A 16,138-nucleotide genomic window follows, 5' to 3' on the forward strand; every position below is an offset into this window, starting at 1 on the left:
CGCCGCGCTACGGCGAGCCGCGAGGGCCATGCGAGCGGGCGGGCGCGTTGCTGGGAGACGGGCGGAGGCGCCGAGCGGACCGCGCCCCGCTCCCGCACCGTGAGTCCGCGCGGGGCGTCCCGGATGCGCGGCAGTCGGCGAGAGCCGGAGCGGGAGGGAACACGCCCAGACAGCCCGGCCGGCGGGGTATGGCGCGGGGACACCGGCCGAAGAGCGCTGGGTGCGCGGCGGAGTGCGGGCGACGGGCCTGGAGCGGGCGTGGGAAGAGAGGTTTAAGAAGCTGGAATTAGACGAGGCCGCTAACACGCCGTGTTGCGAGAGTGAAGGGGGCTGCGACCGCGCTCGGGGCTGCAAGACGGCTCGCTGTCCCTGTGTTGTCATCTGTGGCACGGCAAGAAAACGGCACGCGCTGCGCTGGCTGTGTTAGGAGAACACATTGGGTGCAGGAAGAGAACGGCGGGCTGATTCTCTGGGCAGCTGGACCGAGTAAGTAAAGGGTGGCTGTCCCGTTTATGAGCAGTGGCAGCACTGGTATTGCTCGCACAGGAGGCATGACGCCGGACTTTGGGACAGAGATGAGTGGTTCACGCACTCGATGGGCTGCGTCACCCCCTGCCTGGCAGCATCCCCAGAGCAGCAGCAGCAGCCCTCAGACATGTGGCACTGCCCGAATGCAGGAGGAAAGCCCGGGTCCTGGCCCACCCCACAGCCGGCAGCAGCCCCAGGGCTGCCAGCATGTCCCAAACACAGGTGACAGAAACACCCCCAGAACGGGGCTGCAGCTGTCAGCCTGGCCTCCGCCCCGTTGCGTGTTGGAAACGTTGCGCCCCGCTGGAGTCGGGACCAGAACCCAGCTCAGCCTGAACCGGGCCGCAGGGAGGAAGGAGTGGGTTGGGTGCTGGGGGGAAGGGGTCCCCAGGGTTGCAGCCCCTACAGCTGCCCACCTCGGGAAAGGCAGAGAAGAACACAACTGACAGTGGCATGATGGAACTCTCAGTTTTATTGTGATGGACTGTGATGACTTTGGACAGCAAGTGGAGCTTGCACATGGCTGCTCCCGCAACATCACTGGGTCTGGCTGTTGATGTTCTGGGCCTGACGTGGTACCTGGGAGCGGCTTCGCCCCTGGGCTGGCCCTCGCCGCCTGGACCGGCTCCCACGGCGTCTTTGGGGCTGGCTGTTGGTCTCTGCAGCCCGATGTGGAAGAGGGGAGCGGCTTCGAGTCCGGGCCCGCCGTGGCTGCCTGGACCGGCTTCCATCAGCTGCTGTGGAAACCCTTGAGGACTGTAGTGCTCCCCGCCTTATGCGTGTGTTGGTGCTGCTCTCAGCACGTGGTGCCTGCCTGCTCCCACGGCGTGTCTGGGGCTGGCTCGGAGAATTTGGGGCCTTGCGCTGCAATGGAGAGCGGCTTCGTGTCCGGGCCCGCTCACCCTGTCTGCACCGGAGGTTGTAGCCAAGTGCAGGGGAATTCCTTGAGGACTCTGATGTCCCCTGGCTGGCAGAGTTTAGGGCGCTGCTCTCAGCAATCAGCGCTGCAGCACGGCTGCTCCCACGGCGTGTTTGGGGCTCATTAAATCTGTTTTCATCCCGGTGTAGACATGGGCGGATTCTCCTCCGGTCTGTCCTGCGCTGCCTGAACAGGCCTCTGCTCTCAGGCATTCGGGAACGGTTAGCTGGCCCCGATGATGCCTGGCCGGTGGTGCTGGAGCTGCTCCTCTCTGGTGTCGCAGAGCCTCGGGATGGCCCCAGTCCCTGCTGGCTGATGGTGCTGTAGCCAGGAAGATCTGAGTTGGTGCCGGAGGCTGTAAGGGGAGGCAGGAAGGTGAGCAGGATGGAATTACAGCCACGGGCCGGAACAGGCTCCCATTTGTCCAGGGCTAGAGGGATTTGAGCAAGGCCGCTCTGAGCAGCCGCTGCCAGGCCTCGCCTGGCCCAAGCCCAGCAGCACGCGGCTGTTTGCCTCTTACCGGTGCCCTCTCCAGCACAGGCGTTGCACTCCCAGCTGGCTGTGCTCTGACTCAAGTAGGAACAGCGCCGGTGAGTGCCTTGCGCAGCACAGGAGCTGCAGAGGAGCAGCTGCCAGGGCCTGTGGAAACCAAGGGGTTGCGGCCATGAGGACAAAGTGACCTGAGCCAGGGAGTGCCCGGCACAGCTCTGGTGCCCAGTCCGTGCTGGCCCAGGCTGTGTCGAGGCCGCAATCCCGCGCAGAGCCCCAGAGGGCTGTTGAGGTCACTCACCCCTCTGCCTCTGCCTGCTCCCTGCCGTGTGGGTAATGGCAGTCGCTGGCATTGCATCTCCTGTGCCTCTCTGGTAGTGACGCATAGGCGTTAGTCTCCTCCCGTGTTGCTCTTCAGCCAGAGAAGGGAGGGAATGTGATGAGCACCCACTGCCCCCAGACAAAAACTAATCCATGGAATCCCTCCCCCTCCACCCTGTCTCCTGTTCCAGCTTCCCAGTGATGCTGAGGCCCACGTTAATGGCTGCAAAGGGCCAGGCCAGCTGGGACAGTCCCTTGCAAAGGACAGCTCTTGTGCCCTCACATCTCAAGAGCTGGCTGAAAAGCACCAACCTGAATGGGATGCGGATCCCCATAAAGAGCATGTCTGGAATAAACCTGACCCAGTCTCTGCAGAGGGGGCATTGGAAGCGATAAATCCCTGAGTGCAGGGCCTGTTCCTGCAGCAGAAGCACAAAAAACTTGAGTGTGAGCTGGGCTGGGTTCTGCTGAGCACCTGCGGTGCTTGCAGGGTGAGGGGAGGGCTCCTACCTGGATGCAGGTCCGGTGAAACCAGGCTTGTTCGCAGGCTGGGCATGCAATGGTGCTGTACGACCTGCTGTCACCCATGGGCTCCATGCAGATGATGCAGGTCGTGTCCTGCATTGGTGTTGCCTCCACTGCCTGATGTGGGCGGTGCTCCCAGCAGAAGGACCTGGGGGAAGATAGGAGGGATGGGCAAGGTGAGAAGTGCTGTGGGGAGGGCAGAGGAACAGGAAAGAGCCCCAGGCCTTGGCTCTGGCTCTGTCAGGCTGCTGGGAGGTGTCACAGCGCATTCCTTGCTTCTTTGGCTGCTGCTGATAGCAGAGGTTGCAGGCCCACAGGTGATGCCTGGCAGCCATTACCTGAACTCTCCAAAGTACTGGGTGATGCATTCACCCTCCAAGGCGCAGGGGAAATGGAAGCTGCGGTCACAGCCCAGCTTTGCACAAGTGATGCTTGCCCCTGACTTGCCACAAACGAAGCAGAGCTGGAAAGAGCAGAGCAGCCCCAGTCAGCAGCAGCCCCAGGGCCTACGCAGCAGACCCCGCTCCCATGGGCAGGGCACAGGATGCGGGCAGGGCTGGGTGGCACTCTGCAGAGCTGCCGGGTGGACAGGGCTCATCTGCAAGAGCAGGAATTTCTCTTGAAAATGGTTGAAAGGGCTGGGATTGCTTTCTTTGGACCAGGCTAAGCTCTCCATTGCTCTCCCGTCACAAAGCTCCCTGTTCTGGTCCGGTGCTCACCATCTGCTCTGCCTGCCTCATTGTGCGTATCAGGTCTTCTGTCCAAAAACGTACCTCGCTGTTACCTTCCACAGGTTCACAAAGACCATTGGCAAATATCTGTACAAGAGGAAAGAGCATGATATTAGGGCAGAAAGGAAGTAATGGCTGTTTGGAGGAAGGTGTCAGGAGCCACGTGGGAACTCACCGCACAAAACTCGTGGAAATAGAATCCACCATTCTCTGCTTTGCGCCCAAGAGTGCTCGAATCCTCAACCACATGGCCGCAGAGCACGCATGCTGGAGAGGGGAGAGTAACAGCAGTGAGCGCCTTGCGGGGCCAGGTGCCCCCGGGGGCTGCCACAGGGGCTGCTTGTGCCGGCCATGCCAGCTGAGGGGCAGGGCAAGAGACCGTGGAGAGGAAGGGGCACTGCAGGCCCAGCGGTGCCAGCAGGCAGCCACAGCTCAACCACGGCCCCCCTGGCCAAGGAGCAGAGGGGCCTTGCGTGTCCCCGCCTCCCCTCTCTGCCGCAGGCAGAACCCCAGCACGCCTCTGCCTGGCGATGGGGAGCTGCGTGCAGGGATACTTTGCTCTCACCTGGCTCCCTCGAGCCGGCAGCCTCCTGTGTCCCCGTGCACACCGTGCGCGTTGACGGCAACCACTTGCAGAGTCTCTGTCCCATCAGTGCTGGGCTTCGTCCTCCGCGTGCCAACCTATGGGAGAAGCAGGACGAGGCTGAGTTCTCAGCTCAGGCCCCTGGGCGCTGGGGAATCCTCCTCGCTCAGCAGCCTCAGGCAGCCCTTCCTCCCTGCTCACCTCACCAGGTCGCACTGAGCTTGGCCTGAGCCCCGCAGCCTTAGCTCTGTTCCACACCCCGCGTGTCACAATGGCCGTTCCGTGCCACCCTCTGTGACACCATCACACCTTGCAGGGGATGAGGGCACCCAGGCAGGAGGGCGGGGCTCTTGCAGCCAGCGCATGGTGAGGGGCCCGGTGCCGGACGCAGCCCTGCTGGAACCCGGCGTGTTGGTGCCGCTGAAGGCCCTGGGCGACACGTCCACCCTCCTGGCCCCACCTGAATGCTGCCGGGCCTGTGGCTCCATCAGTATCCCAATCAAGTGTTTATGTGTTTCCATGACTTCTTGGTTGTTTGCTGCTGATTACCTCTCGTTACAATGAATGACTCAATTCGCAGAATCACAGAATCCGTATGGTTGGCAAAGACCTCTAAGATCACCAAGTCCCACCTTCCACCCCCCCCGCCCAGGTCCCTCAGTGCCACATCCCCACAGTCCTGGAACACCTCCATGGACACTGACTCCCCCAGTTCCCCAGGCAGCTGTGCCAGTGCCCAACCGCTCTTTCAGCAAAGGTGTTCTTCCTAATATCCAACGGGGACCTTCCCTGATGCAACTTGAGACCTTTCCCCCTCGTCCCATCACTGTTACCTGGGAGAAGAGGCCGACCTCGTCCTCGCTACATCCTTCTTTCAGAGAGTTATACAGAGTGGTGAGGCCACCCCTGAGCCTCCTCTCGACTGAACAACCGCAGTTCACTCTGCCGCTCCTCATGGGACTTTTGTTCCGGACCCCTTCCTGCCCCGTTGCCCTGACACACTGCAGGGCCTCCATGTCTTTCTTGTAGTTAGGAGCCCAGAACTGAACACAGTACTGTAGGCATGTCATCACCGGTTCTGAGAGTACTTTATGCTAGCTTGAGAGCTTTGAATTAGGTATGAAGAGGAAGAATGCAGGAGTTGGGGGTGTCAGCAATGTCTCAGCTGAAGTGCATTGCTGTGGCAATGCACACAGCATCTACGAGAAGCAGGAGGAGCTGGAAGCCATTGCAAAACTCCTGCCCTGGGCTTCTGGAGGGCAGGCTTTGAATTATTCAGGACACTGATAGGGAGGGTCCCTTGGGATTCAGCCCTGAAGAGCAAAGGGGTCCAGGAAGGCTGGTCGCTCCTCAAGAAGGAAGTCTTATGCAGCACCTGATGCACAGACTCAGATATGAACGATCCAAATCGTTTATTACAAGTTCTCACATCACTTAAATACCTTCACAGGTTTTCTTTTTTTGGCTTTCCCATCCAGCCCTACAACTTTCCCATCCACCTTTACACATCGACAGAGCATTCTACAAAACACTCTTCAACCGTTCATGCAGGCGCTTATCCAATCGGAGCCGTGAGACATTCTTCCTTCTTCTAGAGCTGTCCTTGGTTCTCATGCTGTTTATCTTGCTCCACAGCTGCTGCTCTGAACAGGTTTTCTTGTATTCCACAGTCTTAGAGGCACAGGTGCAGGCTGTCCCTCTGTGCTGTAAAATGAGCCGGCAGAGAAGAACAGGGAACTTTTGCTGAGGCTCCAGGGGAGAAAAAGAGTTTACTTCCTGTAGTAGGGAAGGGACGGGCAACTCGGGGAGCACATAGAAGTGGCCAGGATTATGCAGGGAGAAAATTAGAAAGACAAAAGCCCAACATGAACTCAACCTGGCCACTGTAGGAAAAGAGAACAAAAAAAAACCTTTTTACAAATATGTTAACAATAAGAGGACGGCTATGGAGAGTCTTCATCCTTTACCAGATGCGGTGGGAAACATGACTACTGTGGATAAGGAAAAGGTTGAGGTTCTCAGTGTCTTCCTTACATCTGTCTTTAAAAGTCAGACCAATTATCCTCGGGTACTCCACCCCCTGACTTGGAAGTCTGGGATGGAGAGCAGAATAAGGCCCCCACGATTCAGGTGGAAACATGTAGAGACCAACTTCTTCATCTGGACTGACACAAGTTCATGGGGCCAGATGGGATCCACCCGAGGGTGCTGAGGGAGCTGCAAGTGGGGATTGCCAAGCTGTTTTCCACCATCAGTCAGCCTTTCTGCTCAACTGGAGAGGTCCCTGGTGATTGGAATCTTGCCAGTGTTACTCCCATCCAGAAGAAGGGTTGTACGAAGGACCCGGGGAACTACGGGCCTGTCAGTATTACCTTGGTGCCCGGGACAGTTGGGTAGCAGATCATCCTGAGTGAAATCATAGAATTACAGAATCATGGAATGTCTTGGGTTGGAAGGGACCTCAGGGATCACCAAGTTCTAGATCCCTTGATGCAGGCAGAGCTGCCAACCGCTAGATCAAGTACCAGATCTGGCTGCCCAGGGCCCCATACAACCTGGCCTTGAATATCTCCAGAGAAGGGGCTTCCACAGCTTCTCTGGGCAGCCTGTTCCAGCACCTCACCACTTTGTCAGTGAAAAACTTCCCTCTAACACCATACCTAAATCTTCCGTCCTTTAGTTCAAAACCATTCCCCCTTGTCTATCACTATTTACCCATTTATAAAGCTGATTTGTCGGAACAACTGGGGCATCCGGCCTAGCCTGTGTGTGTTCGCGAAAGGCAGGTCCTGCTCAATCAACCCGATCTCTTTCTAAGATCAAGTGATCTGCCTGGTAGATGAGGCAAAGGCTGTTGACGTTGTCTACCTACACTTCAGCAAAGCCTTTGGCACTGTCTCCTGCTGTATTCTCCCAGAGAAACTGGCATCCCGTGGCTTGAATGGGTAAAGAAGTGGCTGAACGGCTGGGTGCGGAGTGCTGGTGAATGGAGTTAAATCCAGTTGGCGTCCTGTCATGAGTTGTGTTCCTGTGAGAGTTAGATTGTGTTTTTGCCACTGTCATGGTTTTATGATTTTTGTTATCAGTATTCCACACCATAACATCCCGTAAAGCACTGGGAGCTAGAGTCAATGCTCTGGTACCATGGACTGCTGCATTTCCGGCTATCTGGTTCTCAGAACGGAAGAACTACGTACCCCAGAGGACTTTGTGTTTCCATTTTCCATTCAGAGGGAAAGATAAAACTGCTTGCAAGTCACAAGATTGCTCTTTTTTTTTGCTGTTTGTCTCAGCGGTGCGTGCTCCCTAGCTGTCTTGCCTTGCTTTAGAGTAAGGCCTTTGGTTTTGGATACTCTCTCTCTCATTTTATTTGATTTATTAGCGCAACCCCAATTATATGGCATTATATTGTGTTATCTTGCATTCCGATATCGTATTTAGTAAATTAGCGTTCTCCCTTAGCTCGGAGGAGAATACACCCACGTCTACACTGGGATGAAAATAGCTTTAATGAGCCCCGGGGACACCGTGGGAGCAGCCATAATGCTGCCCCAGTTGCCAAGAGCAGCGCCCTAAACTCTGCCAGCCAGGGGACATCAGAGTCCTCAAGGAACTCCCCTGCACTTGGCTACAACCTCCGGTGCAGACAGGGTGAGCGGGCCCAGACACGAAGCCACTCTCCATTGCAGTGTTTGGCCCCAGATTCTCTGAGCCAGCCCTGAACACACCAAACACATGGGAGCAGGCAAGCACCAACCGCTAGTGCTGAGAGCTGCACACAGCTACACCAGACCGGGAGCATCACGGTCCTCAGGGGATTCTACAGCAGCTGATGGAAGCCAGTCCAGGCAGCCAGGGCGGGCCCGGACTCAAAGGCCCCCCCCTCAACAACCCTCCCCGTAGTGCCTGTCATTGCCTTTGTTTGCTGTACACCCCTTACCTAATTCATAATTAAGCAAATGCCGTTCTGAAACAATTCTAAAGAAATACGTTCCATATCAATGGAAACGATTTTGCAGGAGCACCACGCTGAAGTGGAAAGCTTCGATTTAAAGCTACTTTTTGGTGTGGGTCTCTCGTAATGTAGAAGGAGTAGATGAGGCTATGATCTGTGGCACAGAAACCTGGGACAAAGCGGGAGTGAGGCTGTCAGATGCAGCTACGCACTCTGACCCTATGGCTAAAGGGTTCCTACACAGGTCCCCCCCTATGGTTGGGGCCCCGGAGATCGATTTACCCTTTAGACACCAGACTAGTGAGCCCGAGGAAGGAGCCAGACTTGCAACCCCCCGATCCACACGATGTTTGGCATATGATCTGCAAAGAATTAGAGTGGGAGGGGGACTTTGACATGGTTCAGAGAATGCATTCGGCTCTCACCTGCCCTGTGATTTCGTTTTGTGATTCAGGCTCGGCTCCCTCTATACCAGTAGTCTGTTGAGCTCTGTTATGAAAAGTTACACTCTTTGTCCTCATGATTGCAAGACCTTGGTGCAATTGACAAGTACTCAATACGTGATCTGGATGGGCTTTTGGAGAGAATCTGTGCAACAAAAGGCACTGGAGCGGAAGGTATCGGAGCTCAGCAACTCGCAGCAGAGTGTGCAGACCCTGAGCCTGTGGCTGATTCACCTTCCCAAGCACCCGGTGCTCATCGTCAGCATGTGGGAGCGGGAGCTGCAGAAAGCTGCTGCGGAGATGTATGTTTGTGTTTGGACCCGCACTCATTCAGCTGTTGGCATGGATGCAGTGTATTTTTCTGAACCTTTTAGCTGTCGTAGCAGTTGCTCAGTGCTCCAGAAACCCCTAAGATAAAAGATCATGGTATGCAGATTGAGACATTGGAAGTATGTTTGAAAGTTGTGCTATGTCTGAGTTGCTGTGATACTCAGTCAACTGCTTTGGAGCAGGAGCACAGCTGGAAGTGGTGAAAATACATTGCCTTGCAGATGTGAGGTAAACTTCAGTAAACAGCTGTTGTTTTCTATAGCAGGTAGCGTAGTTTTTCTAACAAGAGAGGGAATCTTTCACTTACGAACAGATTTCTTTTTTCTTTCTGTTAAAAAAACCATTATGGAATACTTGTGGGAATCCAAAGATCTCGTCTTTACAAAAAGGATCAGAGAATGACTCGAAGCAGATATTCAAGGTGAATGCATGTTGCTAAGTTAGAAAACAGTATTTGCTACGCGTGTGCTTTATAAAATGACGTGCATTTGTGTGCAGTAGATTGGCAGCGTAGGAAGCTTTCTCATATTTGGTTGTATAATCCAACTTGAGTGGCTGAATATCTTCTGGCGCTTAAGAATGTAATGTGTACAAATATGTATTTACAGCTGTATCGCTTGTATCCTGATATCTTACCTGCACCTGCCTGGCTTTCATAATTCTGGTTCTGAATATGTAATTTCAGCGATTTAAAATAAGTAAATAAATACATAACCTTCCCTCTTAAATAAATAAATAAATGAATGAATGAATGAATGAATGAATGAATGAATGAATGAATGAATAAATAGATAGATAGATAGATAGATAGATAGATAGATAGATAGATAGATAGATAAAAAGGAGAAGAGCTTATGCTTGTGTTTTCACAGGTGCTGGACTGTGATGGGTTCCAGCCAGAGTTATGAAGGCCTACTTGACAGTACCATCAGCATTACTGCTGCTTCTTCAGATCCATACCAAGCTTCTGGGTATCCTCCTAACAGAAGCCTACGGAGGAAACTGGACTGCGGATGCTGCAGCCAATCTCTCAGCATCAAGTAATGCAACAACTACCTCAGAAAATTTCTGATTGTAGGGCAAAAGCTACATGTCAAAAACTCATGGGTTTGGTTTGGTTTGATGGGTGGTATTAATGTGTCTTTCAGTTTTTGCATCTTTGTTGGTATATATTCCTTCTATTAATAAGGGGATCACCCAAATGCTTGTTGTCCAAACTGATAAAGAAGGGGCATATGTGGGACAAACAAAGACATTACGTACAAAAGACCTTGCAAATGAATAAACAAGCTGGGCAGCTACTTGCACCAGATGTAAACGCGCACGAGACACGTGGCTCCTACAGGTGACCAAAGGGTTGTTACGGGGGTGTGAAAGGTTGTAAGCACCCATAATAAAGGTCTTTGTTCTGCACCAGCAATGGAGTCCGTGTCTCACTTGTCACAAGGAACCCCCTCTCTCTCCCCCCCGCCCCCCCTTCCCCCCTTTCTGGCAGCGGATTGCTGAAGTTTTCAACTACATACACACATGGGTGAGCATCTAGTTATTCATGGTGTTTGTGCTTCTCTTCTGGTCATAGGTTTGTAGCAATATGTGATATTGAAAGAGGTATGCAATGCAACTATTTCAATAGTTGCCACAGTGTCTAAAATAGGTATGTACTTCTGTGCCCAATGTTACAAAGGCTGCTCCAAAGGTACTTCCTCCTATATGATGATACTGGCCCACGGCATCAGAGGGGGATGTCGGTGGGATGGCAGTAGAGGTTGAACCTTTCTGCCAACAGTGAGCACAGTGAGGCACTGGGTTGTGTGGTTCAGCACTGGTGACAGCGACAGTGGGTTACTCCCACTGGTGCAGGTTTTACAACCGTGGCATGCAGACTGTCGACCACTGCTGATGAAAACACACGGCTAATTGTTGTAACTACATTGAAAAATAGCGTTTGGAAGCAGAAAATTTGATCTATTAAACAGGAGTAGTATCAATATTCGTAGTATTCGTCTGTGTAGTAGTTTCAAAGGAAATGGGGGGGGCATTATTTTTTCAGTGACCTACCTAAATTTCTAGTACTTCGATACCCACATGCTAATGATAAGGACTTTCTAACATGAAGAACTAATGATGAGTAAAAGATGCGAGTGATGCTCCAGAGGAGTCCGGACTGAGAATAGTGGGGAAGAAGTGTTGATCTGCTTGAGGGCCCTGCACAGGGCTCGGGATGGCTGCATGGATGGGCTGAGCACAACTGGATGAGGCCCAAGAAGACCAAGTGCTGGCTCCCACTCTTTGGTCACAGCAAGCCCAGGCACTACCACAGCGCTGCAGTACCATGCCCAGGTGCCCAAGAAGGCCAAGGACATCCTGGCTTGTAGCGGAAACGGTGCAGCCAGCAGGAGCAGGCAGGTGATCGTTCCCCCGTAGCTGGCACTGGTGAGACTGCATCTCAAGAGCTGTATTCTGTACTGGGCCCCTCACTACAAGAAAGACATGGAGGCCCTGCAGTGTGTCAGGGCAACGGGGCAGGAAGGGGTCCGGAACAAAAGTCCCATGAGGAGCGGCAGAGTGAACTGCGGTTGTTCAGTCGAGAGGAGGCTCAGGGGAGACCTCACGAATCCATATAACTCTCTGAAAGAAGGATGTAGCGAGGACGAGGTCGGCCTCTTCTCCCAGGTAAGAGCGATGGGAGGAGGGGGAAAGGCCTCAAGTTGCATCTGCCTGTGGCAGAGAAGGAAGGCAGGGTCACCCCAGCTGCCACGGGCAGGGCTCCTCTGCTCCTTGCCAGGGGGTCGCAGTTGGGCTGTGGCTGCCTGCTGGCAGTGGCAGTGCCCCTTCCCCTCCACGGCCTCTGGCCCTGACCCTCAGCCGGCATGGCAGCCTGGTGATCTTAGAGGTCTTTGCCAACCATACAGATTCTGTGATTCTGCGAATTGAGTCATTCATTGTAACGAGAGGTAATCAGCAGCAAACAACCAAGAAGTCATGGAAACACGTAAACACTTGATTGGGATACTGATGGAGCCACAGGCCCGGCAGCATTCAGGTGGGGCCAGGAGGGTGGACGTGTCGCCCAGGGCCTTCAGCGGCACCAACACGCCGGGTTCCAGCAGGGCTGTGTCCGGCACCGGGCCCCTCACCATGCGCTGGCTGCAAGAGCCCCGCCCTCCTGCCTGGGTGCCCTCATCCCCTGCAAGGTGTGATGGTGTCACAGAGGGTGGCACGGAACGGCCATTGTGACATGCGGGGTGTGGAACAGAGCTAAGGCTGCGGGGCTCAGGCCGAGCTCAGTGCGACCTGGTGAGGTGAGCAGGGAGGAAGGGCTGCCTGAGGCTGCTGAGCGAGGAGGATTCCCCAGCGCCCAGGGGCCTGAGCTGAGAACTCAGCCTCGTCCTGCTTCTCCCATAGGTTGGCACGCGGAGGACGAAGCCCAGCACTGATGGGACAGAGACTCTGCAAGTGGTTGCCGTCAACGCGCACGGTGTGCACGGGGACACAGGAGGCTGCCGGCTCGAGGGAGCCAGGTGAGAGCAAAGTATCCCTGCACGCAGCTCCCCATCGCCGGGCAGAGGCGTGCTGAGGGGAGGCGGGGGCACGCAAGGCCCCTCTGCTCCTTGGCCAGGGGGGCCGTGGTTGAGCTGTGGCTGCCTGCTGGCACCGCTGGGCCTGCAGTGCCCCTTCCTCTCCACGGTCTCATGCCCTGCCCCTCAGCTGGCATGGCCGGCACAAGCAGCCCCTGTGGCAGCCCCCGGGGGCACCTGGCCCCGCAAGGCGCTCACTGCTGTTACTCTCCCCTCTCCAGCATGCGTGCTCTGCGGCCATGTGGTTGAGGATTCGAGTACTCTTGGGCCCAAAACAAAGAAGGGTGGATTCTATTTCCATATTTTTTGTCTGGTGAGTTTCCATGTGGCTCCAGACACCTTCCTCCAACCAGTCATTTCCTCTTTCTGCCCTAACAAGAACATGCTCTTTTCTCTTGTACAGATATTTGCCAATGGTCTTTGTGAACGTGTGGAAGGCAAGATAAAAACAGATTTTGACACAGAAGATCTGGTACGCACAATGAGGCAGGCAGAGCAGATGGTGAGCACCGGACCAGAACAGGGAGCTTTGTGACGGGAGAGCAATGGAGAGCTTAGCCTGGTCCAAAGAAAGCAATCCCAGCCCTTTCAACCATTTTCAAGAGAAATTCCTGCTCTTGCAGATGAGCCCTGTCCACCCGGCAGCTCTGCAGAGTGCCACCCAGCCCTGCCTGCATCCTGTGCCCTGCCCACGGGAGCGGGGTCTGCTGCGTAGGCCCTGGGGCTGCTGCTGATTGGGGCTGCTCTGCTCTTTCCAGCTCTGCTTCGTTTGTGGCAATCTGGGGGCCAGCATCACCTGTGCAAAGCCAGGATGTGACCGCAGCTTCCATCTCCCCTGCGCCTTGGAGGGTGAATGCATCACCCTCTACTTTGGAGAGTACAGGTAAGGCCTGCCAGGCATTACATGTGGGCCTGCAACCTCTGCTGTCAGCAGCAGCCAAAGAAGCGAGGAATGCGAGGAATGCGCTGTGACACCTCCCAGCAGCCTGACAGAGCCAGAGCCAAGGCCTGGGGCTCTTTCCTGTTCCTCTGCCCTCCCCACAGCACTTCTCACCTTGCCCATCCCTCCCATCTTCCCCCAGGTCCTTCTGCTGGGAGCACCGCCCACATCAGGCAGTGGAGGCAACACCAATGCAGGACACGACCTGCATCGTCTGCATGGACCCTGTGGGGGATGGCAGGTCATACAGCACCATGGTATGCCCAGCCTGCCAACACACCTGGTTTCACCGGACCTGCATCCAGGTAGGAGCCCTCCCCTTACCCTGCAAGCACCGCAGGTGCTCAGCAGCACCAGGCCTGGCTCACACTCATACTGCTTGTGTTTCTGCTGCAGGAACAGGCTCTGCGCGCAGGATTTTATTGCCTCCGGTGCCCCCTCTGCAGAGACCGGGTCAAGTTTGTTAAATACATGTTCTTTATGGGGATCCGCATCCCATTCAGGTTGGTGTCTTTCAGCCAGCTCTTGAGATGTGAGGGCACAAGAGCTGTCCTTTGCAAGGGACTGTCCCAGCTGGCCTGGCCCTTTGCAGCCATTAACGTGGGCCTCAGCATCACTGGGAAGCTGGAACAGGAGACAGGGTGGAGGGGGAGGGATTCCATGGATTAGTTTTAGTCCTGGGGCAGTGGGTGCTCATCACATTCCCTCCCTTCTCTGGCAGAAGAGCAACATGGGAGGACAACAACGCCTACGCATCACTACTAGAGAGGCACAGGAGATGCGATGCCAGCGACTGCCTTTACCCACACGGCAGGGAGCAGGCAGAGGCAGAGGGGTGAGTGACCTCAACAGCCCTCTGGGGCTCTGCGCGGGATTGCGGCCTCGACACAGCCTGGGCCAGCACGGACTGGGCACCAGAGCTGTGCCGGGCACTCCCTGGCTCAGGTCACTTTGTCCTCATGGCCGCAACCCCTTGGTTTCCACAGGCCCTGGCAGCTGCTCCTCTGCAGCTCCTGTGCTGCGCAAGGCACTCACCGGCGCTGTTCCTACTTGAGTCAGAGCACAGCCAGCTGGGAGTGCAACGCCTGTGCTGGAGAGGGCACCGGTAAGAGGCAAACAGCCGCGTGCTGCTGGGCTTGGGCCAGGCGAGGCCTGGCAGCGGCTGCTCAGAGCGGCCTTGCTCAAATCCCTCTAGCCCTGGACAAATGGGAGCCTGTTCCGGCCCGTGGCTGTAATTCCATCCTGCTCACCTTCCTGCCTCCCCTTACAGCCTCCGGCACCAACTCAGATCTTCCTGGCTACAGCACCATCAGCCAGCAGGGACTGGGGCCATCCCGAGGCTCTGCGACACCAGAGAGGAGCAGCTCCAGCACCACCGGCCAGGCATCATCGGGGCCAGCTAACCGTTCCCGAATGCCTGAGAGCAGAGGCCTGTTCAGGCAGCGCAGGACAGACCGGAGGAGAATCCGCCCATGTCTACACCAGGATGAAAACAGATTTAATGAGCCCCAAACACGCCGTGGGAGCAGCCGTGCTGCAGCGCTGATTGCTGAGAGCAGCGCCCTAAACTCTGCCAGCCAGGGGACATCAGAGTCCTCAAGGAATTCCCCTGCACTTGGCTACAACCTCCGGTGCAGACAGGGTGAGCGGGCCCGGACACGAAGCCGCTCTCCATTGCAGCGCAAGGCCCCAAATTCTCCGAGCCAGCCCCAAACACGCCGTGGGAGCAGGCAGGCACCACGTGCTGAGAGCAGCACCAACACACGCATAAGGCGGGGAGCACTACAGTCCTCAAGGGTTTCCACAGCAGCTGATGGAAGCCGGTCCAGGCAGCCACGGCGGGCCCAGACTCGAAGCCGCTCCCCTCTTCCACATCGGGCTGCAGAGACCAACAGCCAGCCCCAAAGACGCCGTGGGAGCCGGTCCAGGCGGCGAGGGCCAGCCCAGGGGCGAAGCCGCTCCCGGGTATCACGTCGGGCCCAGAACATCAACAGCCAGACCCAGTGATGTTGCGGGAGCAGCCATGTGCAAGCTCCACTTGCTGTCCAAAGTCATCACAGTCCATCACAATAAAACTGAGAGTTCCATCATGCCACTGTCAGTTGTGTTCTTCTCTGCCTTTCCCGAGGTGGGCAGCTGTAGGGGCTGCAACCCTGGGGACCCCTTCCCCCCAGCACCCAACCCACTCCTTCCTCCCTGCGGCCCGGTTCAGGCTGAGCTGGGTTCTGGTCCCGACTCCAGCGGGGCGCAACGTTTCCAACACGCAACGGGGCGGAGGCCAGGCTGGCAGCTGCAGCCCCGTTCTGGGGGTGTTTCTGTCACCTGTGTTTGGGACATGCTGGCAGCCCTGGGGCTGCTGCCGGCTGTGGGGTGGGCCAGGACCCGGGCTTTCCTCCTGCATTCGGGCAGTGCCACATGTCTGAGGGCTGCTGCTGCTGCTCTGGGGATGCTGCCAGGCAGGGGGTGACGCAGCCCATCGAGTGCGTGAACCACTCATCTCTGTCCCAAAGTCCGGCGTCATGCCTCCTGTGCGAGCAATACCAGTGCTGCCACTGCTCATAAACGGGACAGCCACCCTTTACTTACTCGGTCCAGCTGCCCAGAGAATCAGCCCGCCGTTCTCTTCCTGCACCCAATGTGTTCTCCTAACACAGCCAGCGCAGCGCGTGCCGTTTTCTTGCCGTGCCACAGATGACAACACAGGGACAGCGAGCCGTCTTGCAGCCCCGAGCGCGGTCGCAGCCCCCTTCACTCTCGCAACACGGCGTGTTAGCGGCCTCGTCTAATTCCAGCTTC

The 16,138-nt window shown here is 56.0% G+C and overlaps 2 protein-coding genes across 2 annotated transcripts; one reads left to right on the top strand and one right to left on the bottom strand.

The window, feature by feature from the left end:
* Nucleotides 1-1,065: 1,065 nt before the first annotated feature.
* Nucleotides 1,066-4,194, bottom strand: LOC149916350 (E3 ubiquitin-protein ligase PHF7-like). Its single transcript, XM_090147869.1, has 9 exons — nt 4,079-4,194; nt 3,689-3,780; nt 3,502-3,600; nt 3,121-3,245; nt 2,768-2,930; nt 2,570-2,676; nt 2,238-2,348; nt 1,968-2,086; nt 1,066-1,802 (listed from the first exon to the last, which is right to left on the bottom strand). The coding sequence occupies exons 1-9, from the start codon at nt 4,161-4,163 to the stop codon at nt 1,066-1,068; spliced, it is 1,638 nt and encodes a 545-aa protein (XP_090003995.1). The 5' UTR covers nt 4,164-4,194.
* A 7,878-nt stretch (nt 4,195-12,072) lies between these two features.
* Nucleotides 12,073-15,416, top strand: LOC149916351 (E3 ubiquitin-protein ligase PHF7-like). Its single transcript, XM_090147853.1, has 10 exons — nt 12,073-12,126; nt 12,230-12,345; nt 12,624-12,715; nt 12,806-12,904; nt 13,161-13,285; nt 13,485-13,647; nt 13,739-13,845; nt 14,064-14,177; nt 14,329-14,447; nt 14,613-15,416. Exons 2-10 carry the CDS (start codon nt 12,261-12,263, stop codon nt 15,347-15,349), a joined length of 1,641 nt encoding a protein of 546 aa, XP_090003979.1. The 5' UTR covers nt 12,073-12,126; nt 12,230-12,260; the 3' UTR covers nt 15,350-15,416.
* The last annotated feature ends 722 nt before the right edge of the window (nt 15,417-16,138 follow it).

The sequence above is a fragment of the Phasianus colchicus genome, chromosome 11 (assembly GCF_987193195.1).
Source record: "Phasianus colchicus chromosome 11, bPhaCol1.hap1.1, whole genome shotgun sequence".
NCBI classification, from domain to species: domain Eukaryota; kingdom Metazoa; phylum Chordata; class Aves; order Galliformes; family Phasianidae; genus Phasianus; species Phasianus colchicus.

What these genes read in the sequence shown, in the direction of transcription:
- LOC149916350 (XM_090147869.1), bottom strand. Translation starts at nt 4,163, where the DNA reads ATGGGACAGAGACTCTGCAAGTGGTTGCCGTCAACGCGCACGGTGTGC. An exon ending in TGCCGGCTCGAGGGAGCCAG is followed by an intron (nt 3,781 to 4,078) that starts GTGAGAGCAAAG and finishes TCCCCTCTCCAG; the next exon opens with CATGCGTGCTCTGCGGCCAT. An exon ending in CTGTGCTGGAGAGGGCACCG is followed by an intron (nt 1,803 to 1,967) that starts GTAAGAGGCAAA and finishes CTCCCCTTACAG; the next exon opens with CCTCCGGCACCAACTCAGAT.
- LOC149916351 (XM_090147853.1), top strand. Translation starts at nt 12,261, where the DNA reads ATGGGACAGAGACTCTGCAAGTGGTTGCCGTCAACGCGCACGGTGTGC. An exon ending in TGCCGGCTCGAGGGAGCCAG is followed by an intron (nt 12,346 to 12,623) that starts GTGAGAGCAAAG and finishes TCCCCTCTCCAG; the next exon opens with CATGCGTGCTCTGCGGCCAT. An exon ending in CTCTACTTTGGAGAGTACAG is followed by an intron (nt 13,286 to 13,484) that starts GTAAGGCCTGCC and finishes ATCTTCCCCCAG; the next exon opens with GTCCTTCTGCTGGGAGCACC.